The sequence below is a fragment of the Leptonychotes weddellii genome, chromosome 1 (assembly GCF_054177405.1).
Source record: "Leptonychotes weddellii isolate Sample4059 chromosome 1, ASM5417740v2, whole genome shotgun sequence".
Classification (NCBI taxonomy): Eukaryota; Metazoa; Chordata; class Mammalia; order Carnivora; family Phocidae; genus Leptonychotes; species Leptonychotes weddellii.
This window is the reverse complement of record NC_138369.1, coordinates 18,170,780-18,193,957: the sequence shown is the minus strand read 5'-3', so window position 1 is coordinate 18,193,957 and position 23,178 is coordinate 18,170,780. Positions and strand designations below refer to the sequence as shown.

Below are 23,178 nucleotides of genomic sequence, written 5' to 3'. Positions count from 1 at the left end.
CAGAATTTTGTAGAATATTGAGATCTGGATATTGTCAGAAGTCCTGTGATTGACTAAAATTAGCTGAAATCCGTAACAGCCCCATGCACAGATAGTACACTTGTTTGGCAACACTGCCATCTGGTGCTGAGGAGCGAGTAATGCTGTCAAGTCTTCGTAGTATTAAATCCCATTTCAGTGTCATAATTCACTTGCTAAAATTCCCTTGGGACTATTTCCCTAGTATGTGGTTTGTTGTGGGGTTTGTTTTTGTTTTTGTTTTTGTTTTTGTTCCTGAGGTTAAGAATAATAATACGGGCGCCTGGGTGGCTCAGGTGGTTAAGTGTCTGACTTTGGCTCAGGTCATCATCTTGGGGTCCTGAAATTGAGCCCCATGTTGGGCTCCCTGCTCAGCAGAGAGTCTTCTTCTCCCTCTCCCTTTGCCCTTCCCCTGCTCATGTTCTCTGTCTCTCAAATAAATAAATAAATTCTTAAAAAAAGAAAAGAAAAGAAGAATACATAGCTCCTGGTGTGCCTGGTACACTGACCAGGTAGGAAATCTGACATGGACACCATAGATCCAGACAGAAATAGGAAATTCCCTAAATGGCAAGTGCTGTGGGGTGAAGAAGGAGCAGTGTGAAGCCTGATAGAGTGTATTAGAATTTTGTTGTGCACCATACATAACTGTTGCTCCCCGAATTCCATTCCACAAGGGGAATGGTGAGACTAACACTTGATGTAAGTGGGGCATTGCAAAACATAGAATTCAGACATGAAGGAAGAATAAAATTCACCTTTTCTATGGATGAGGGAAGATGAATCCATGAATAAATAAGGCCAACTACTAGAGCAGTGTGGCATTTTTTTTGTCGTGGGTAGAGAAGGGAGAGAGGGTCCTCTCAAATGCAGAGACTAAAGCTTTTATGTGGAGAAGCATGCTCTGTTCACTTCCGTCTAGTGACTGATTCAGCCAGTTATACATATTTCCAAAAGTGGGTACATTTTGACCTATCGCTGCCTCTTGGTTATTCAAGCCATAGATGTACACATCTCTGTTTTCCAGAAGCCATTATCACCATCCAGTTCATTAGGTAACCTAGAATATATTTACTTGACATGTCAGTACAGGGGCGTAATGGTTAAGAACGTGGACTGACCGTTAGGACTAGGTTGAGTCTGGTTCTGTTATACTTGAGTGTCACCTACAAGATGGCAGTGATAATAATACAGCCCTCACTGATTAATAGAGTAATGCGTGTGAGGTGCTTAGCACAGGGCTTCCCACATGGTGAGTGTTCTGTCTCTGGTCACTCTGCTTGCCATCGTAACTTCATTTATCCCTTCTTATGTGAGATTCCCCTGAAATCCTAATGCCTTACCACGCATCCTATTCCAGAGAAGGTCTGAGAATATTTCTGGCCTGGCAGAAGTTGTAGGGAGGCCCCATGGGAGAAATCTGGAAACTTTCTGCTGCTTTTGCAATCAGGGTTCAGGGCTCTACCATATGGATTCATTTTTTAATGTGAGGTCAATTTTAAACCATTAGAAATAACCTTTTTTTAGGGGCGCCTGGGTGGCTCAGTCGTTAAGCGTCTGCCTTCGGCTCAGGTCGTGATCCCAGGGTCCTGGGATCGAGCCCCACATCGGGCTCCCTGCACCACAGGGAAGCCTGCTTCTCCCTCTCCTACTCCCCCTGCTTGTGTTCCCTCTCTCACCATGTCTCTCTCTGTCAAATAATAAATAAAATCTTTAAAAAAAAAAGAACCTTTTTTTAAGTGTAAAAACATTCTAAGTGTACACGTAGGTAATTTTAATTGTTCAAAAGTCGATTTATGTTCCACTGGGCAGGTAAAAATTGCTACTTGAATCATTGCCATTTTTTGAAGCCTAAGGTATATTTCATACTGAATTTTCTCCATGTCCCGTTGTTTACTCTTCTTTTTTTTTGAGGGAGAGCACGCATGTGCGCTTGAGCAGGGAATGGGGGGAATTGAAGGGCAGAGGGCGAGGGAGAATCCCAAGCAGGCTCCACGCTCAGCACAGAGCCCAATTTGGGGCTCTGGATCCCACTACCTCAAGTTCACAACCTGAGCCAAAATCAAAAGTCGGACATTTAACCGACTGAGCCACTCAGGTGCCCCCATCCTTTTCTTAAAACATAAAAATATTTGTATTCTTACCTGGGAAAGACTGAAGTTTCTGCAAAATAGCCTCAATATGGTCCATATTTTTCAAAGTACGTCTATCCAAATGTTTTTTGTGTGTATATACATCTATATGAAATAGAATGTGGTGGTAAAGATCTACATAATTTGTATTAATGAATAACAGCGTAGTTTTCAGACAATCTTGACCATTTTGTTCTAAACATAATGTGTATAAAAGAGTTAACCCAACTCAAAAATGGGCAAAGGACTTGAATAGTCATCTTCTCAAAAAAGATCTAGAAATGGCAGAATGTGGAGAAACCAGAACCCTCTTGCATCACTGGTGAGAATGTAAAGTGGTGCAGCAGCAGCTTTGGAAAACAGTCTGGCAGTTCCTCAAAAAGTTAAACATGGAATTACCATATGACCCAGCAGTTCCATTCCTGGGTATATACCCAAAAGAATTGAAAACAAGGTGAAGACAAATACTTTTACTCTAATATTCACAGCAGCATTATTCACAATAGCCAGAAGGTGGGAACAACCCAAGTATCAATCCTCAGATGAATGGATAAACAATATGTGGGGTGTGCACATGATGGAGTACCAGTCAGCATTTGTAAAAGGAAGGAGACTCTGACACCTGCTGTAGCATTGATGAACCTCAAGGACATGATGCTGGGTGAAGGAAGCCAGTCACAAAAGGACAGATATGATATGATTGCACTTGCATGGGGTGCCTAGAGTAGGCAGATTCACTGGAACGGAAAGTCGAATGGAGATTACCAAGGTTGTGGGTAAGGGAAAGAACATGGTGGTTACACAGCATTGTGAGTGTCCTGAATGCCGCTGAGTTCTACACTTCCATGTGGTTACAGTGCTAAATTTTGGTACATATGATTTACCATAACCTTTTTTTTTTTAAGATTTATTTATTTGAGAGAACATACCCTCGAGTGGGGGGAGGGGCAGAGGGAGAGAGAGAATCTTAAGCAGACTCTCTGCTGAGTGCAGAGCTCGACAGAGAGCTCTGTCTCACGACCCTGAAATCCTAACCCAAGCCAAAATCAAGAGTTGGACTCTTAACTGGCTGAGCCACCTAGGCACCCCTATCATAACTTTTAGAAATCGGGGGGCGGGGGGAAGGAATTATGTTTGTGCTCATCAGTAGACCTTCATGATGCCAGAGATCCAGAAGTGAATAAAACATAGTGTTCGGCTGGGGAGATGAAACCCATGCATATTACTCTAGTTATGTGGCCTGGACAGAGAAGTGTGTCCCAAATAAGAATTCACTGTCTATTTTGAGTTACACGGAATGGATTTGAAATGTTAAACAACTGTGTCTTCAGTGACTCTTTGCATCAGGGAATGACAGGGTGATTTATAATACCTGATGGCCTTGATAGCCCATCAGGTGATACTGTGTTATTATTTTACATTATGGGGCTATGATATTCCGGAAGGATTTGATGAAATTTTTTTAAAGACTTTATTTATTTGACATAGAGATGAGAGCACAAGTAGGGGGAGGGGCAGGCAAGCAGAAGGAGAGGGAGAAGCAGGCTCTCGCTGAGCAAGGAGCCTGATGTGGGACTCGATCCCAGGACCCTGGGATCATGACCTGAGCCGAAGACAGCCGCTTAACCGACTGAGCCACCCAGGTGTCCCGGATTTGATGAATTTTTAATATCCCAACGTATTATTTGATGTTTCCTAAAACATATGCAAACAGCTTTATCATAATTGCTATTAAGACTATATGGTGTTCATGTAATGATGATAACAGCCAACTTCCACTTATTTAATGCTTATTGGGCACCAGACATCATGTTGAGAATTTCATTTTCACAGCAGCTCTGTGAGGTAATTGCCACAATTGTCCCCATTTTTCAGATAAGGGCACTCAATAGAGAGACTGTCATTTCCCCAATTAACAGTTGGGAATTGAACCTAGGTATCTTTGATTTCAGATCCAAAGCTCTACAACTTTTTCAGAAGTAAAAACGTAAAGAAATTAAACCATATACATTCTTTCACACTTTTTTACCGCCACAGTTTATAATAGAGTTTAGTGCTGCCTTGTATTTGAAGCAAGATCCTGAATCCGGAAAATCCCTTCAGGTGCTAGGAAGTGTTGTGACAAGGTAGTCTTACTAGTCTCACTACAGCATTGTTAATGGGGGGTCTGAATCTGCCATTTGAGAATTCCCTCACTTAAATAAAGCCTCTTGTCACATTAACTTGCCAAGATATATTACATTAATTCTCTTTATTGAATATTTTCTAAGAAGAAATGGTTTGGTATGAAATTACAATTTTTTACAACTGGAGGAGGCTTCCGCCTCTTCCCCACTGTTAACTTTGCCCCTCCTACGTTCTCCCCAGCCCCACTGGCCCCGCCTACCCAGCAGGTGATTCGAGAGAGACTACACAGGGGCACTCCCTTACCTTTCCGTCCCTCACAAGTAAGCTCCCCTGCATCCTCAGTCCTGGGTGCTGGCCTTCTTTCTCCACCCTGCCCATCCCAGCACAGTACCTGGGGCACTTGCTAAACCCCATACAGGTGTCCCCACCCCCCTCCACCCTTTTCAAAAGTTCTCATGAAGCCACTTTTGCTTTTAGGGAAAACCTGTATCAGTACCTATCTTGCTGACCGAAAGAAATCCAAAGAGGATTTTTGCTTTTATGAAAGAAGGTAAAAAGCAAAAATAGCATTTGGTCGTTTGTGTGGCAGCAGCAGCCTGCACAGAGAGGATGGCCCGCCGAGCCCCTGTCCCAGGAACCGCAGTCAGCGTCCCTTGGTCTGTGAGCACCTGCGCTTTGTCTCTGTTTATTCTCTGCATCTGTTAGCAAGATGTGTGCTAAAGTATCAGAAAAGCCGAAGAGAGGGGCACCTGGGTGCTCAGTCAGTTGATTGTCCAACTCTTGGTTTCAGCTCAGGGTCATGGGATCAAGCCATGTCAGGCTCCATGCTCAGCGAGGAGGAGTCTGTTTGAGATTCTTTCCCTCTCCCTCTGCCCCTTTCCCCGGAAACCTGTAATTGTTGATCACACGAGTGAAACAAACATTTGCCTGAGGAAAACTGCGCTCTTTTCCCATAGAAATGTCATACCATACTGCTCTCGTGCTTGTGCTTCAGATGCAGTGTAGTTTCAGGTCTTTATAGGCCTTCTGAGGTACTGAAAGCCATGTGTTTCAGTGAATTGTCTTTTTCCACATAAACATATATCCAAGCAACTAAGCAGTCCACACACTTTAGAAATAAAACCATATATCAAGGGGCACCTGGGTGGCTCAGTTGGTTAAACATCTGACCCTTGATCTCAGTGCAGGTCTTGCTCTCAGGGTTGTGAGTTCAAGCCCTGCATTGGGCTCCACACTGGGCGTGGAGCTTACTGCAAAACAAAAACAAAAACAAAACCCATATTTTGAGGTTGCTTGTGTTTTCAAAGTACTTAAGTTAATGTGCCACTAGAACACAAGTCCTTTTGGGGGTTAGACTATTTTTGTTATCCTGCGGTGTCTTTTGGGCCCAGGTCAGCGCAGGCCCTGGCACCCCGTAGGTGCTCAGAAAGTAACGAGTGAGTGAGTGTGGCCATGCTGCTTGAAGTACAGACACGGGAAAGCTCAGGAGGGACAAGCATCAGTATTTCTCCTTCAGATCATTGCAGTGGTAGCAGTAAGCCAGATCACTATCGTAGATGGGACTTTAACATTTTCAGACTTAAGTGCTTTGCTTTTTCTTAAGGATTCTGTGATTTGGGAGTAGGAAGGAATGGCCTGCAATTTACAAAATGGTTAATTTTGTTTTCCGGAACTTAGTCCCTAAGGTGCAATGCCTAGCTTTTTATCAAGAACTATGAAATATGAAAACGAAGGTAGGATTGCTTACTCAGCATTTGGTCCCTCTGTCCTCTTGAGTATTATTTCCTTATACGCGTTACTGACATAGGGCAATTAAGCACTATTAACTTTGTAATAAGATACGCGCCCCTTTACCTTATATCCGTTTGCCAAGGAAAAAGGTGAATTCTGACACTATACTGGGATTCCCTAAAACTTGAATTTTATTACGAATACAGATTTCTACCTAGTCCCTAGCACGTCTTCAGTTTGTTGGTTCCTTATTTTCAGACTCCATCCATCCCTGCTTCTGCAAACTGTTTTGGTTGATGGGAAAGAAGTTTGGTTACTCTGGTTTGCAAGAGATTTCTTTCATTGGGTGGTTTGATCTGTTTTTTCAGTCTACTCCATCTGGACACAAACATCTGACAGTGGAAGAATTATTTGGAACCTCTTTGCCAAAGGAACAGCCAGCTGTTGTGGGTCTGGATTCAGAAGAAGTGGAGAAGCTGCCAGGAGATGCCTCCCAGAAAGAGTCCAGCTCATTCCTACCATTTTCCTTCGAGCAGTCAGGAGGAGCCCCTCAGTCGGAAAACCTGGGTGTCCATCCCGCTGCCCACCACTCAGTCCCACCTGAAGCCCCCACCCCGGTGCTGATCACTCCTGCCTCCATCACACAGTCCGGTGACAAACAGGCCCCAGGCTATGCCATCCCACTGCGCCCTGTGCTCAGTCCCACTCTACCAGCAGAAGCTCCTACAGCACAGGTTGCCCCCAGCTTACCCCGAAACCCCACCATGATGCAGGCGGTGAAGACCACGCCGAGACAGAGGTCTCCACTGCTGAGCCAGCCAGTCCCTGAGCTGAGCCACGCCAATCTGACTGCCACCCAGAGCCCCTTCAGGGCCCCCCTGAGCGTGACAAACACAGCTGGTACATCCCTCCCAAGCGTGGATCTTCTCCAGAAACTCAGGTTGACCCCACAGCATGACCAAATACAGACACAGTCACTTGGGAAAGGTGCCGTGGCACCCAGCTTTTCCCCAGCAGCTGGCCAGCTGGCCACGCCCGAGAGCTTCATAGAGCCCCCCTCTAAGACCGCAGCAGCTCGAGTCTCAGCATCCCTGAGCAACATGGTGCTTGCTCCCCTTCAGGTACTGGCAGGAGGCTGGGTGGCTCTAACTGGGTGGGGTGAAGCTTCAGAGGCCTTGATGGTGACTGCCAGGAGGCAGTCCCTTCAAAGGGACAGCTGTTAGGCACATCCAGGGCCAGAAGACAGGAGGTAAGAAGCCCTGTAGTGAACAGCCAGATCATTGGTACGTGGTGTTGTTACTCAGTTCCACTGCCCCAGGTATCTCAACTGGATACAAGCCAAGAAACAATACCAGTATTTTCCTATCAGGGCATGCATTGTAGGGGTTTTTGTTTGTTTCTGCCTGACAAATCCAGGAGTCCTCATTTGACCAGGACCACAGATCCACATTATCCCCAGCTTTGTCCCATCCCCAGCTCCCTTGGGGCCCACCTTGGGCCAGGCACACTTGGGGTACCGTAACAGCATCCCAGATTTGGAGATATGGGTCAAGTAAAGCTTCCTGGTGGATCTCATGTTCAGCTGAGATCTGAAGACTCGGCAGAAGTTAGCCAGACCTTTCCTAGAGGTAGAGAAAAGTGTTTGAGACAAGGAAAGTACTGTGTGCAGAGGCCTGGAGATGAGTGGCATTTGCTAAACGTAAAGACCTGTAGTGTGGCTAGATCTCCTGTGGAAGGTGCTTGGAGGCAAAGGTACTGGCCAATGAGCAGGGCTTTGAAAACTGTGTGAAGGAGTCTGAGGCTTGTTCTCAGAGTCCTGGGGCGGTGGCGGGGCGGGGGGGGGCGGGCGTGGTGCTTGTCTTTTAAGGGCTTTGAGCTGAGGTGGTGAGCAGGGCAAGGAGAAAATGGAAGCAGGATCACCCTCAGGAAGGAGGCCAGGCAGTTACCCATTCTTGAGCTGGTGGGGGCCTGACTTTGGGAGTATGGACAAGTGGGTTTGTTAACAAGTGCGAGCGGTGGGACCTACTGGTCAATTGGGGGTGAGGCGTGAAGAAGAGGCTTGTCCCTCAATGATGGATGAGGCTGGCGAGTTTACAGATGAGTCAGCTCAGATTGCAATGATGTTTGCAAGATCACACAGCTGATCACAACAACAGTGTTGTTTGCCTTCCAGGATTTCAGCCCCATGCCGTTTAATAATAATCCGCAATCTTAACATTTCACCAAATAATATCGTACAGAAGAGTCCATCATAATAATTGTATGTGATTTCATAATTAATGGACAGTTTTGTTCTGTTCCTTTAAAATTCTGTACAGAAAGACAGAAAACTTAGTATTTTGGTTATATCATGAAATTGTCATTTGGGGCCATTTCTGTTGAGGTTTTCTGCAGTATAAGGAGAGAGAAGGTTCTAACAGATGAGTATCACACCCCAGCCAGCAGTCTGAACTTCCCCAGCGCCGCCCTCTGCTCTCCACTGTGCCTCCTTCCAGGGGACACTTATGTACATGTGCATTTTTATTTACATTCCATTTCCTTTAGGATTTGGGGCTTCACTGAATTTCAAATGAAATATATTTGCTCCACAACAAGAAGTTCTTTGTCTCCCAATGAATAAGGACAAAATTTAGCATGTGGAGGTGTGAGCCTAGATGAAGATAGTTTAACGCTACCTGTCCGGAGTTCACACCACCTTATTGAGGTGTCGTGCTGCCAGGATATGGCGTCTCTACGGATTCAACAGCAAAACTGTGTGTGGGCTGTCCCTGCTCTATCCTTAGAGATGCCTTAAAGGTTCTGCACACAGCCCTGTTCTTGGGGAGACTGAGGGGGTCAGAGGCTGTCCCAGGGCCTTCACCCTGCAGTTGAGGCAGAACTAGTTAGTGTCTAAACTATTCCTTACTGCTAAAGTGGATTTACCCTGGTAGCTAGGAAATCTTCATTGAAACTTGCTAGGTCTGTTCATCTTTCCTTTTTAAACATTGCAGTCTATGCAGCAAAACCAGGATCCTGAAGTCTTTGCCCAGCCTAAGGTGTTATCCAGTGCAATCCCGGTAAGGACTCCCTTTTTCTGAAGAACACATTCTCTTCACACCGCTGGGTGTGAAGTAAAACATTGTCGCTTGAGTGGAAAGTTGGAGCTTCCAAGCCCAGAGCCCTCGCAGATGCCCCTCCTAGGCCAGGCTGCCTGCTCCCCCGGCAGAGTTCGTTGCTGCGGCCCCTGTGGGCTTCCGGTCATCCTCTCTGGAACAACGCCTTCCCTGACCGTACCGAGGGCTGGGTGCTCGCTCAGTGTTTGTCAGCTGAGAGCGTGTCAGCCTGGTTTCCGTGAGGAGGAAATACTCTTTGCCCTGCAAGAGCTGTGATGCCTGGTTAAGAATCACTGCGGTGCTCGGGCTCCGGGCCTGCACTCTGCTCCTTGCTTGTTCTCCCCGGCCTCACTTTTTTCAGAGTTGTCCCCACCCTCCATTACCTACCAGCCTTGAAGTGCACACTTATTTTTTTCAGTTCCTGAACTTTCACCTGCCCATTTACCTTTGAGCCTTCATGCCTCTCCTCAAGTCTCAGAACTGAGCCTGCAGCCATCTCCCGCCTGGTGGTGGTAACTGGTCTCCCCTGTAGCTCAGCCTGGCACGGTGCCAGCACCAAAAGCCGACTGGAAGGCTCCGACCCCAGAAGCCACACCCTCAACGCCGTGGCTGTTTGTAAATGAAGAGGGTGCCAGGAGAAAGAAATCAAGATGTCTGTTGATTGTATCAAATGTGGGAATTTTTAAAAATGCTAATATTTCTGGTTTCGTGCATTCTGATGGTTAGCCGTTGTTAGCGGAGAAGCACAACTCAATGGGGGAAGGAGGTAGGTGTTAGTTCTATTTGTAAGAAGTTGTGCCTTTGATACCTGTAGTGGTATAATAAATATATTGAACACTACAAAAGAAACTAATGCTTCATGTGACTGGATTTTTTAATTCTTTTAAGATTTTATTTATTTGAGAGAGAGCGGGGGTGGGGTGGGGGCAGAGGGAGAAGGAGAGAGAATCCCAAGCAGACTCTGTGCTGAGCGTGGAGCCTGAGACAGGGTTCGATCTCACGACCCCAAAATCATGACCTGAGCCAAAACCAAGAGTTGGATGTGTAAAAGACTGAGCCACTCAGGCACCCCTTCTCTTTTTTTTTTTTAAGTAAAATTTTATTGAAGTGAAATAAATATAATAAAATGCAGGTGTTTCATGAGTTTTAACATACATAACATCCCTTGGGTAACAGTCAAGATATGTAACATTTCTGTCACCCCAGAAAGTTCCCTCGTGCCCTCTTCCAGTCATTTCCCTGCTCTCCATATAAAACTTTACATTTTTAATTTATCATAGGATTGTTCTTATTGTGTATACCCTGCTGTGATACTTCCTTTCTGTGATGACCAGACTTGGCTTCCCAATAAATGGGCCCTCCATCCTTCACCTAACAAGCTTCATTCATGACCATTGTTCCCCTGCAGGTCGCAGGCCCCACACTGGTTACTGCAACGACCATGGCAGTGTCTTCAGTCCTGTTGTCCCCAAGTGTTTTCCAGCAGACAGTTACAAGGTCCGCAGACCTCGAGAGGAAAGCAAGCGCCCCTTCTCCACTGACTGTTGGAACATCAGAAAATCAGAGAAAGCCTTCCATTATTCTCAGCAAGTCTCAGCTCCAGGATACATTAATACATCTAATAAAGGTATGCAGGCCATCCCAGCAGTTGAGTCTATAAACTTTTGTTCTTTAGTTTTAAGGAACGTATGAGTTCTTAGAAAATCAGTTCATAAAGTGAATTCAAGACTAGCCGGGACTAATGTTTCTCTCTTTCTGAGCATACACTCCCAATGGAAAAGTATCTGAGTGAATTCCAAAGTATTGATTGCAGTTGTCTCTGGGTGGTGGGATTCTTTGGCTAATTAGTTACACAGATCACTTATACAGCTTTTTTCCTAAGCTTTTGTCAAGGAAGTAAGTTCTGCTGAGGTAAATGAAACATTACCATCTCTTTCAGAATGATTCCAGCTTCCTCAGTACACTTCACGAAGTCTACTTGCAGGTTCTGACCAAGAACAAAGACAACCACAACTTATGACTGGAGCAGAATAAATCCGAAGGCAGAATGTCGACCTCAGAAACAAATAGGCCTCATCATGGAAACTTCTAAACAGAACATTGAGTTTTGAGAATCCTGAAATTGAGCCTATGAGAAATAGACTCATTCCTTAAGAATGTTTTCCAAGTGACGTTCTCAGTGATAATGGAGGTTTCACTGTGAAGCATCACCAGCAGACCTTTGTTTTGACAAGGAAAAAAAAAAAAAAAAAACCATTGTGTTAAGTTGTGTGGGTGTTTTCATCAGCTCTAAGAAAGGATGTGAAATAAGGAGTCTGGTTTTCAGCTTGCTTTCACCCTCAAGGTCTTAGGGAGGAGAGGTCACCAGCCTTGCAGCAGAGTTCAGCCCAGCCCGCAACCCTTCCCTTGCTCCTCCCTCCTAGAAATTTGAGCCTTAGGCTGATAGTCAAGTTCTGAACAGAGCAGAAGTCAGCTCTGCGCAAAGTAGCTTTGAGTTTTAAGGATCAGAGTTTCAGTTGGCAAATTAGGACTGATTTGTTCAAGTGAGGTGTATTTTTATGAATGCCCCATTTGGGCCTTAAGAGTTCTGAAATTTCTCAGTTGTGTCTTGTTCTTAAGTGTCCCCAGTGCTGCCACGCAGCAGGCTCCCAGGGCAGTGGTACCATGTGACTAGGGCCCCGCCAGGCTCTGTGATGGTATGGGAGTAGCATCTTTGAAGCAAAGGCTGGGGCTGGTGAAGACTGAATTCCATCAGAAACCTTCACTTTAAGTTAAACTCTTGAGTGGCTTTGAAAATGTTTTGTGTGAAGTATAGCCTTACTTTCCTTTTCTGTCTAAACACAGAAGTCCTTGTTGATTGTTTTCCTTAACACTTTGACAAAAGGACCGGTGGACCAATCTAACAAAGCCATTCTGGTTCCATTCCTCGAGTCTACTGAGAGTAGTTTTAAAGCTATGCAGAAAAGGGAGCTGTTATTCACACTGCCCTTACTTTATTATAGAATATGGAGTTTAAAACAAAGTGTGAAAATCAGAACTTTACCAATGTATTCCTAGGCTGTGAGTACTTTTGCAGCCCAAAGTGTGAAAATATGTAAAGATGCTTTGTTATGCTGCTATTGACCTGCCATGATTTATATTTATTCTTTTATGGCATGTAATGGTGATTAGTAATATTTTAATGTAGATTTTGATTTATTTCAGCAATAGTAATTTTAAGATACTCTTTGAATGAAAGTGTCTTCGTTTCTATGATACAGATCATTTTGTAGTATTTAACCAATTAAGATGCACTGCTTACTTTTCTGAGCACTATTTAATGATGGGGTAAAAACCCAGTTGGCTCAACCAGCTAGCATAAGGATTAGCTGTGAATAATGCTGATGGATGTGGTGGTTCCTCGGGAACAATCATTTAAGCTTTAATGGTAACTCAATCATAAATCCATAGATTTTTTTTTTTCTAGCTGAGATTTTAGAAAATTACTTGTGAATTACATGCTTGTTTTAGTTTGGCCTTAGTTTTTTTAGCATAAAGAATACTTTGATTGGCTTTTGTTAATCTAAACATGCTTCCTGGGCAGTTTTCTCTTGCTGTCTATGTAGTTATTTGTGAATTGTGCAGCAGTCAGGGAAGCTTATAAGTTCTCATACTTGATGGGGAAGAGTTTGTTTTCAAAGGTAGTGTGTAAATCCAGCAACCAAAAATGAATTGCTCGTACATCACCCAGGAAGGAGAATGTTGAAGTAAGATCCAGAGTGTTGCTTACACCAGGAGATGGTGTTGGGGGAGCCACGTGACTGTTCTCAGAAAACAGGTTTGATCGCACCCCCAGTGTTGTTTCGGTGGGCTTTGGTACATGGAAGAATCAAGGGATTCTTGTTGTAATAGACATTTGACTTGAAATGATTTGAGTATGTGTAATATTATGAGAGAGTTAAGAGAGAATATCCTAAAGAGGGTCTGTAATCAAATCTGTTAATTTTCGCCCTTTCATCCAAGGAATGAATATGATAGACAGGAAAGAGAATCTATGATAAGTTTTTTTTAGTGGGAAAATAAACTTTGAAGTGCCCAAGTCATGGAGATTTGAAAAGGGTCAACCTGTTTCAACTCCCAAATTTATGTATTCAAGGGATTTACTTAAAATTCAGAAGCCAGAAGTTCACCATCATGATTTCCAGGAGGTTTGGGCCAGAATGAGTCCCTGAAAAGTCAGGCCAAGCCTGACTCGTCGCAGTCGGATGACCCTGGCCCGAAAGTCACAGTTCAGTTGCCTTATTCCTCGGTCAGACTTCCTATCCAGAACCTCACGCTAGCTTAGGTTGCATGTGTCCATAGCTGCCATGACTTTTACTGGAACCTTTGTTTCAATCTTAGTTAAATCAAAGTGGACACCAAGACGCAGATGGTTCTTGCCAGGTTTTGCAGTTAGACCACCGTGTGTGTCCGTGGGCCCACCCCCAACCGCAGTGGGTAGCACTGCTCTTTTGTTGCAGTTAACGTGACGTCTTTGGATAGACTCCCGCACCTCCCAGACAGTCTCGTTCCTGCAGAAACAAGGGCATTCTTCCAGAGATTTGTAAAGTGGGACTTTGAATCCTTAAGTTTTCAAGCGACTGTCAGTGTTAGAAGAAGCATTTCATACTGTGTGCATGGGAGTGTCCTCAGCTCACCGTGCGAGCCTTTGGGGTGGCCATCACAGAGTGGGGTTTTTCAAAGAGCCCAAATTGATGGATCCTTCTCTGCTGAAGGCCACACAGGCCTCATTTAGAATGTGTCTGGCCCAATTTTGCATGTCAAGCATCTGTTCTTTTTCTGCCTAGCTCTCCTTGTAAAAATCGGAAACCCTATCGAATCCTGTACTAGGTAATATGTTTAAACCATGCAGCTTTATTTCTCTCCCCACCCCTCCACCAAGAATGTAGTTTGAAGTTTTCTCATTCGGGTAGTAGAGGCCATAACCGCCATTGTGTTAACTAATAATGCAACATGAATTTGAAGGTGCCTAACTGCTTAAAAAACAAAATCAGCCATCACACAGTAACTGGGCAAAACGTAGAAACAGAGGAATGAGAGGGGGCAACAGGCACAAGGGGGCCCAGTCCACGGGAGTGAGGACAAGGGATCACAGGGACAAGGGTCCTGCCTTCTTGCTGCGTATTTGCTGCTGAGCACGTGTTTCGTTCTTACCTATCTTTGGTTTTCTTCGGTTGTGTTCAAAGTACCTTCTGGAACCAATAGTGCCCTGCATTTTCAGGTGTGTAAAATGTTAAGATCTAAATCAAGGAAGGCAACTTACACTGGGCTTTTTAAAAGCTGTGTTTGAGAACATTTCCCTGAGTGGGCCGGGGCCTCAAGGAGCCTGTTTTCCAGCAAATTCAGCAGGAGAGAGGTGTGCAATGTTTCACTCGGTTTTCTATTTGACATCTTCATTTGAAATGCTAAGATGCAATATCGTTCACTTTGAATGGGGAAAATGCAAAATTGTGTTTCCCTTTTATCTGTGTGATTCCTTAAGAAACGTGTTTTTACAGTATGTGTTCTCAGTGGTTTTTTATTCTGTATTACTGCTTTGGCCGTGCGGCTCTCATGACTTTCAGTGTACTGGATTCTCAGCTCCCTGAAGTGTGGGGCTGAGAAGCTCTGGAATTACCGCAAGATTTTTGTTCCATGAGCGCAATACTGCATCATTAACATTTTTAATGGTATGGATTTTATACCATCTGTGTATGTTTGCAAATATTAAGTTATTACATGTTTTCAAATGAGCATTTTTCATCCTAAATTTTATATGTTTGCAAATATATTTTTTTAATAAAAGTTCAAAACCAAGTTTTAGCACCTACTAAATTTTAATTGTGTTTTTATTTAATTTAGAGAAACGGAACTTCTAAATGCGTAGCTGCGCTTTGCCAGAACCTCACACTGGTGAGATGGGGTGAGGTGAGAGAACAAAGCTGCTGGAGAAGGCCCTTGTCTGCCTGTTTCCAGCCTGGGCCTGGGCCACAGGCCACGCGGATTCCCGGGTCTGAAGCCCCTGAGGCCTGGCGTCTGTGAATGACTGAGCACTTCCTTCCCCGGTAGCTAAGCATCGAGTGTGTAACTGCTGTGAGTGGACAGCTAAAGAGCTTCATTGACTCTTCTGTGGTTTCCCCAGACAGACGGTGCACGTCTAATCATGGCCAAAAACACTGTTCTATAGGAGACTACAGTCTGGGCCAGTTCCCACAGTCTCGCAATTCATGTGTATCGGGCTATCACGGGCCAGGCATCTAGGATGACAAGGAAGAAAAGAAAGAAGGAGGAAACTAAAATCTGATCATTATGGGAAATAGAGAAAAGTTTCAAGGGGAAAAAAATGGTTAATCATCTCTCTCCCTAACAACTGTTGACATGTTAGTAATCCAAACAAAATTCGACATGTTTGTTATATCTGCCTGCTTCCTTAGGGCAGAGCTTAAACTAACCCAGGCTTTAGGACAGTCGTCATTACAGCTGCATGCTCATTCAGTACTTGAAGGGGTGCTGTCCCATTACTTTTTTGATCTTTGCAGCAAGCCATTTTAGGGAGAAGAAGTTGAAGCGGAGAGTGACTGAGGTCTGTGCCAAAGGTTGCTTCTTAAGCCAGCGTGGGGTCACAGACCTGAAGCCAAGCAGGCCAGAGAGCTGGTCTAGAATTCCGTTCTTGATTCTGCTGTCTCCATGACGGATGGTCCTGGATTGCTTTTTTGTAGTTTCTTAAGTTACCACTGCTTATTAAAAGCTAGCAGGGTCTGCTCACCTGCTGGTTTGCGTGTGCCGGCACCTAAGAAACCAGGTAAGTGGGTTCACTGGAGTTTCATGGAGAATGAAAGTCAGTGGGTCCTGAATAAGAGCTGTAGCCGATGGGCTTTAGGTTTCTCGGTTGTCTCTAACGACGTTTTCACTCACTGTTTATGGAACCTGGTTCTGTAGATCCTGGTCCCATCTCAAGGATCGGGTCGCTAAAAACCCGATCTTTGAGAAAGGGTTGTGTGAATAAGCATCCTGAGGCTTCCGGGAAGCAGTTTGTCTCGGAGAGCTCTCTGGAACCAGCCCGAGGAGGAGAAGCTAGAAATCCAGCAGCTGTGCTGTCCCTGCAAGGGAAGCCCACCTTTCCATGAAGCCGGGTCCTTGGAGGGCGGAAGGGAAGGGCCGCGAAGGACTGGCTCACGCCCTGAAGCTCACCCTCCCTGTCACCTTTCAGACAGTGCCTCCTGGGCTGTCTATTACAGGCAATGTGAGGAGGCCTGGCAGGTTCCAAGATCCTCGACCTCTTCGAGCTTGCGAGACAGAGTTAGGCGAGAGGGCAGTTGCCAGGCTCCCTCAGCCCGGGCCTGCGGTGAACCTGGGCCGGCCACACACCAGCCGCCGGCCAGCCCTCCGCGGCTCCTCTGGGTTCGCCAGGCGACATCAGCTGGCAGCTCCGGGTAAGGGCTCCTGCAGCCGCAGAGGTGGAATGGGCTCAAAGGAGCCGACACGAAGTCAGCGTGACAGGCCTCAAGCTCGAGCGGCGTCTCTCTGGGACTCCACGAGTGTGTCCCTGCCGTGTGCTCTGTCCGCACACGTGAGCCTCTCCCCAGCCCAAGCGCCGCAGCTGGGTCAGCGCGCAGCCCCACGGTGACCCCGGGGACTCCCTGTCGCCCCGGGCAGGGGGTGTGGTGACCCTGACGTCAGTCCATCGCTCTGAAACAGGCGCCAGAAGGCAGAGCCCAGAAGGCCGCCGCAGTCCACAGGAACTGTTTTCCTACCTGGTCTCTGTCATTCCAGAAAAATGAGTGGCGCTGCCGGGGCCCTGGCAAAGCCCGGGAAGGCACCCTGGCTTCCGAAACAGGTGCAAAACCTGTACCCCAAAACATCTTCCTACCCAAGCCGTGCTTTGTTCTGGCGTCTCTGAGGTGTCCCTGCCCCCAGAGACTGCCCCCCGCCAGACCTCCCCCAGGCAGGGCTCGCCCCCTGAGCAGAGCTGCCTGACAGCCTCTCTGTCCTACTGGCCCCGACTCGTGAGAGACCTCCAGATGGAGGTCGGACCCCCCGCCCCCCGCAGCGGGCCTCTGGGGGGGGCGGAGTCAGCAGCGGTGGGCGGCCATCGCCCCCCTTTAATGTGTGTCTGCCCCAGGGCCTCCACCTCAGCAGGCAGCTCGCCCCGTTTTTCAACAAATATTTTGTAACTCCTTGACTCTCCTGACCTAGAATTCACAGAGAATGTGACCTCGGCCCGCACACACAATTTTTAAAAATATCCTAATTGTGGGGCGCCTGGGTGGCTCAGTCGTTAAGCATCTGCCTTGGGCTCAGGTCCTGATCCCGGGGTCCTGGGATCGAGCCCCGCATCGGGCTCCCTGCTCTGCGGGAAGCTTGCTGCTCCCTCTCCCGCTCCCCCTGCTTGTGTTCCCTCTCTAGTCATGTCGCTCTCTGTCAAATAAATAAAATCTTTATTAAAAAAATCCTAATTGTGATAGAAAGGAGGAATCTTAATTTGCAATGAAATGCTCCCTATTAAATATGTAAATGTTTGGGCACAACGACACAAATCCTCAAAGTTTGTAGAGAAGCCCGGGCTTCACTCTGACGCTTCGCCCCGCCGCACCCCACTCTGAACGATGGGCATTGGTGGTTCAGTGGTAGAATTCTTGCCTGCCGCTCTGAACGATGGCCGCCCTCCCACAAAGGGAGAGCAAAGGGCCTGTCCAGGGCCCGGCACGCCAGGAGCCAGCCTCCTCCACCCCTCCATCACCCGCAGTGCCCTGACTCACTGTGCTTCTGCCCAAGAAGAGGCCGGAGAGCCGTTTCTCTTCCAGCTGGAGAGAGCGAGGTCATTGATGAGCAGCCCCCACTCCCCCCCAGGACTCAGCGGTCCTTAAATGATGGGTCGGTGCCTGGCTGGTGCTCTCCCAATCAAGCAGCATCTCCCTCCCAGGGACGGGAGTCGGAAAGTTGGGAGGAGAGACACAGACGCTACTCGTTAGTCTTCATCTGACCTGGGGGGGGCGGGGGGCATCGCCTGTGCGTCCCAGACGCCGTGCTTGACACACACACGTGTAGCGCGCACACCCACGCATGTCTGTGCCCTTACACTGTGCTCCCTGGGAGCTGGGATTGCTCGAGCCCCTCTGTGCCCACGTCCCTCTTTGTGGGATAAAGTGAACTGTACCCTCAGGACCACCTGGGAGATACAGGTTGTTACCTTATTTGTCAGACGAGGGAACTGGTGATTGAGGAATGTGCCTCAGGGAATCCGCCCAAGTTCACCCAGATAGAGGGCAGCAGAAGCAAGAGCTGAACTGGGATTGTTCATGCCACCTCCCTCCGGGTTTGAGGTTTGTGGAGAGAGCCTGTGGGTTCCTGGAGCATTCTGAAGAGCGTTTTGAAATGACAGTAGCATTGCTCCCCCTGACGGGGCCATGAATCAGTTAAAGGACTGCTTCACCTACGGTGATTATTGCCAGTTACCCTCACAGACGTGGCTCTCAGAGGGCTTTCTCAGCTCTAGGCCAGAAGGGGACAGGGGAGGCTCAGAGGCATCTTGTCGGGATACTGCCCGAGCCGAGCGGGGAAACTGAGGTCCAGGGCAGGAGGCAGGTGTAGACCCGGCCTGCTTTTCCCCTTCACAGACATTGCTGCTTTCCAGTTCAGTGTTTTAGAATTTGAAATGGGTTTATTGTGGGAAGGAAGGAAGAGAGGGAGGGAGGGAGGGAAGGAGGGAGGGAGGAAGGAAGGAAGGAAGGAAGAGAAAAGGAACAAAAGAAAACAGGCCCAAAACAGAGTTACTTGTTTAGAACAAGCCCCAAGTCAGCAAACCAGGATTTAGTACCCAACCTACCTGCAGATTTAGCTTCTCCCAGGAGTGGAATTTTAAACCAATCAGTCTGGAATTTCCTGACCAACACTAGTGAAGTAATCTTCATGAGAGACCCGGCCCTTCCCCCAAAGGAAGGTGACCTTGCCTGAAATAATCCTTTGTTTTGTTAGTGACCTTCTTGTCCCTGCCCATTTCTGCCTATAAAAGCCTTCCACTTTGTACCTCTCCTCAGAGCACCTTCTACTTGCTAGGTGGGTTGCTGCGCCATTCATAACTCATTGAATAAAACCAATTAGGTCTTCAAATGTACTCCATTGAATTCTGCTGTTTGTTTGTTTTTTAAACAGATTTGGTGGCAGCAGTGGGATCTGGAGTGTGCTTCCATCGGCATTTGGGGGATGAGAAACACAAACCCCATTGTGCATTCTTGGTCTTTCTTGCCGTTTCCGAGGGCCGTGGGTAAGTTCCTCTTGGTCCTGAGCTCTGCTCTCTTCGCATTGAGCACTTGATCTAACTGGCTTTCCAGTACAGAGCAGGTCAGCTGGAACTGCAGACGGTTCTGCCTGGAACCAAACCCCTAGCCTTTCAGACCCAAACTCCCAGGTTTCTGAGTGGAAGAATCCCAGGTGGTAGTTCTGTCCAAAGATCCACACAGGAACTATTTCACCCATCCATGCACAGCTCCTGACCCATCATCCCCTGTTGTTGGGGTCTGCTGGTTCAAGGTGACATAACTCCTACTGTTCCGCTCTGTCCTCCTTTGAGTGCTCAGTCTAGTAATCCTCTTTCTGAAGGGCCTTTCCACTCCAAAGAGTCTATTCAACAGTTATCTTCTGAAATTAGACCACCGGATGCTACAGGCAATGCTCTGAGGCATCTTTCACTCCTCAAAGGCCAACCTAAGGGCCATAGTTACGTTGTCCCTTCCTTTCCAGATCCAGGCCACTGGTTATTGATCTTGGGGAGTGACTCTAGAGCTCATGAAGATGATATCTTCATAGCTCTCTCCACAAACCTCAAACCCTCTTTGAGGCTGCCTCTTGGGCCCATGGCCCTGTTTAATACGGCCAAAAATACTTGCTGTTTTGTAACCGAGTCCAGCCTCATTATGCTCATCCCACGACAGGCCAGGAAGTCAAGAGGCGAGATACCGGGGTAAGGAAAGCAACTAGGTTCCCAAACCCAACCAAACAAGGAGATGGCAGACTACTGTCCCAAAGACCATCTCCCTTGGGCGTGAATTCTGAGCTTCTGTTATGTTAGCAAAAGGAGGGAGCAGGAGGGCGCTGGAGTCAAAAGGTGAATGATGTCTGTAGACATCCAAAGAAGGTCCTATAACTTCTCCATGCCTGTTCATTTGATCTTTGTGTACAGGAATCTGGTGGTATCACTCCTGTAAATATTAAACATAGCATAATCATTTCTGTACTTCCTTATTTCCTGGAATGAGACTGATTTCTGGTAAAAAGCACTTTTTGTAAATCTCAGCTGTAAGCAAAATTCCTTTGATGATTAACATGCCCGTGTGCGGGACTAAGCAGAGGTTTCTAAACGATAGGTCACAGCAACAAGGGGAATCGAAGCAACATGGAGTCAGACATGCTAAGTTTCTCCCTGTCACTGTTTGTCCCAGCTAAATACTGACAAGATATTTAAAAGAATTTTTAAGTAGCTCTGTGGTCAGAGGTTAGCCAGGTGGGGAGCTGATATTCAGAGTCTGATAATAACTCTTTTAAGTAGGCATTCTCCCCTAAGCTAAATGTATCTGAGGGGGGTATAAAAACATCCCAATGTAGGTGGGTGGGTGCGTCAGTCCTGTGATACCATGAAGACAGTAACACAATTTTTTGAGGAAGTAAAAGCAGCAATAATTGTTTTATCAATCTAGCATTTACAGGACCAGAGGTGTGGCTCCAGAAACAAAGTCAGAGTCCACCAATCCTTTAGAGCAGTCCTGAAACTTCACCTGTTTATCTCAAAAGGCTTGTCCCCCTGTGCCTTTGAGATGTAAATGTCCTACTTGGTCTTCTCCATCTATGTTCATGTGTGTCCAACACAAATGTGTTGGAGATGTGTGGAATTTTATACCTCCAGATAGTATTGCCAAAATTAATTTGTAAAAGAGCTCTATTTAATTGGCTCAAAGAAAATTAAGGGTTTATATAAATTCAACTCTCAGAAACATAAGAGAGGGGTGCCTGGGTGGCTCAGTCGGTTGAGTGTCTGACTCTTGATTTCAGCTCAGTTCATGATCTCAGGGTCATGAGATCGAGCCCCACGTGGGGCTCCACGCTGGGTGTGGAGCCTGCTGAAGATTCTCTCTCTCCCCAGCCCTACATATGCTCTCACTTTTGCTCTCGTTCTCTCCCTCTCCAAAAAATTTTTAAAAATTTTTTTTAATTTAAAAAAATAAATATAAGAGAAACATAATCCAAGTGAATTTCTGGTTCACATGATCTGGGGAAATATTTGGTATTAAAGCTAGTTTAAATTCATTGGTTTAATTAAAACAGGCATGTCTAGAGTTATCAGCATTAAATATACTTTTTTTCTACCTAAGTTTACTAAAGGTCAGATGTTGTCTTTGTATTGGTATATGTTGCAAGTGTTCCATGAAATTCCTCAAGTCTGATATATCCTGGCATAATGTTACTATCATAATTTCAGTTATTTTAAAATATTGTGTGTCACAGAAATTTCTTTCTCAACTCTGTGAGAATGAATTCTCATCAGATCTTTAACAACGGACATTTTTAAGTCTTTGTCATTTACTCTGATGCTTTTACTAAAGTGTGCCTGCGGAAGTGCTCCCTCTTCAGGGAGACTCATGGAACATGCTCTAGAATACAGGTTCTGGTAACTTGCAGATCGTAAAACTGAACTGGTAAGAATTTTCAGAAGGGGGCGCCTGGGTGGCTCAGTTGGTTAAGCGACTGCCTTCGGCTCAGGTCATGATCCCGGAGTCCCGGGATCGAGTCCCACATCGGGCTCCCTGCTCGGCGGGGAGTCTGCTTCTCCCTCTAACCCTACCCCCTCTTGCGCTCTCTCTCTCTCTCTCTCTCTCAAATAAATAAATAAATAAAATCTTTAAAAAAAAAAAAAGAATTTCCAGAAGGGATGGAATGCCTGGATCCAAGCAGAACAAGAGTTAATAACATGAGACTGACTGAACTGGTGGGCATGGTTACAGTTGTTATGACACGCCTATAATTAGACTGAGTCCTGAACGCTTCTAATTTCTTCTATCTGGTTCCAAGTCCCAAACTAATGTTGCTATTAGTTTTCTCCCATCCTTCGAATTTGGAATCACTAAAAACAAAAACTGCCCTTAGAGCTCCTTAGCACGGAGTCTTTCAGGTTCTCCTCACCACCCAGATGGTAGCCAAACTTCCGGGACTTTTTTTTTTTTTAAGATTTAAAAAAAATTTTTAAGTAATCTCTACACCTAACGTGGGGCTCGAACTCATAACCCCGAGATCAACAGTTACACCCTCCACTGACTAAGCCAGCCAGGCGCCCCACCTCGGGCACACTTCTCACAGCTGAAGGAGCTCCACCTGACTCCTGGTCCTGTACGAACCCTATATCTTCCAGGTCATGGCTTAGGAGGAGGTCACCTTTCAGACTGCTGGATTTGTCATCAAAAATTCTGATCTGTCCATGATGTTAGAGACCCCCTGGTCTGTTTCCCTATCTCTGGTTAACCACCGCAAACTTGGGGAGCACTGTGTCCAGGCTCTATGCAAAAAAAAAAAGGAGACAAGGCAAGGATAACCGAAATAAAACTGCCTGTGTAGTCTACTGACACTTTAAATTATACTGGGCTCCATGGCCATCACCTTTCTAGTCCTGACCCACAGAGTCAAATGGGAATTGCCAGGAGGCATTCATGAGTCCGCTTTCGCTTCCTTTGGCAGAGCCCTGCTTCCCTAGTCAGGAGTCAACATAAATGAGGCTATCATCAGCTCCCCTTCATTCTTGAAAATATTGCAGAATCCGCTGCTAGGGCAACAGCTGGCCGACAAAAATCCTTAGACACTCTGGCCAAAGTTGTTCTTGATTACAGGAGAGCCCTTGATTATCTTTCAGCTGAGCAAGGAGGTGTCTATGTGGGGGCCAGCCCCACCTCCTGCACATGGATTCACACTTCCGGGGAAGTTGAAACTCAGTTACATAAGATCACTTAGCGAGCCACTCAGTTTAAAAAAGGTAACTCCTGGGATGCCCAGGTGGCTCAGCCCGTTAGGCGACTGCC

The 23,178-nt window shown here is 46.3% G+C and overlaps 1 protein-coding gene across 2 annotated transcripts in view; it reads left to right on the top strand.

The window, feature by feature from the left end:
* DCP1A (decapping mRNA 1A) overlaps positions 1–14,935 on the top strand; it is a 56,965-nt gene extending 42,030 nt beyond the window's left edge. For both annotated transcript variants that reach the window (XM_006747059.3, XM_081819160.1), the window contains 4 exons: positions 6,377–7,129; positions 8,999–9,064; positions 10,509–10,727; positions 11,040–14,935. In XM_006747059.3, coding sequence (XP_006747122.2) covers positions 6,377–7,129; positions 8,999–9,064; positions 10,509–10,727; positions 11,040–11,120 — 1,119 coding nt within the window. In that variant the 3' untranslated portion in view covers positions 11,121–14,935. The remainder of the gene's footprint in view (positions 1–6,376; positions 7,130–8,998; positions 9,065–10,508; positions 10,728–11,039) is intronic.
* Positions 14,936–23,178: the final 8,243 nt, after the last annotated feature.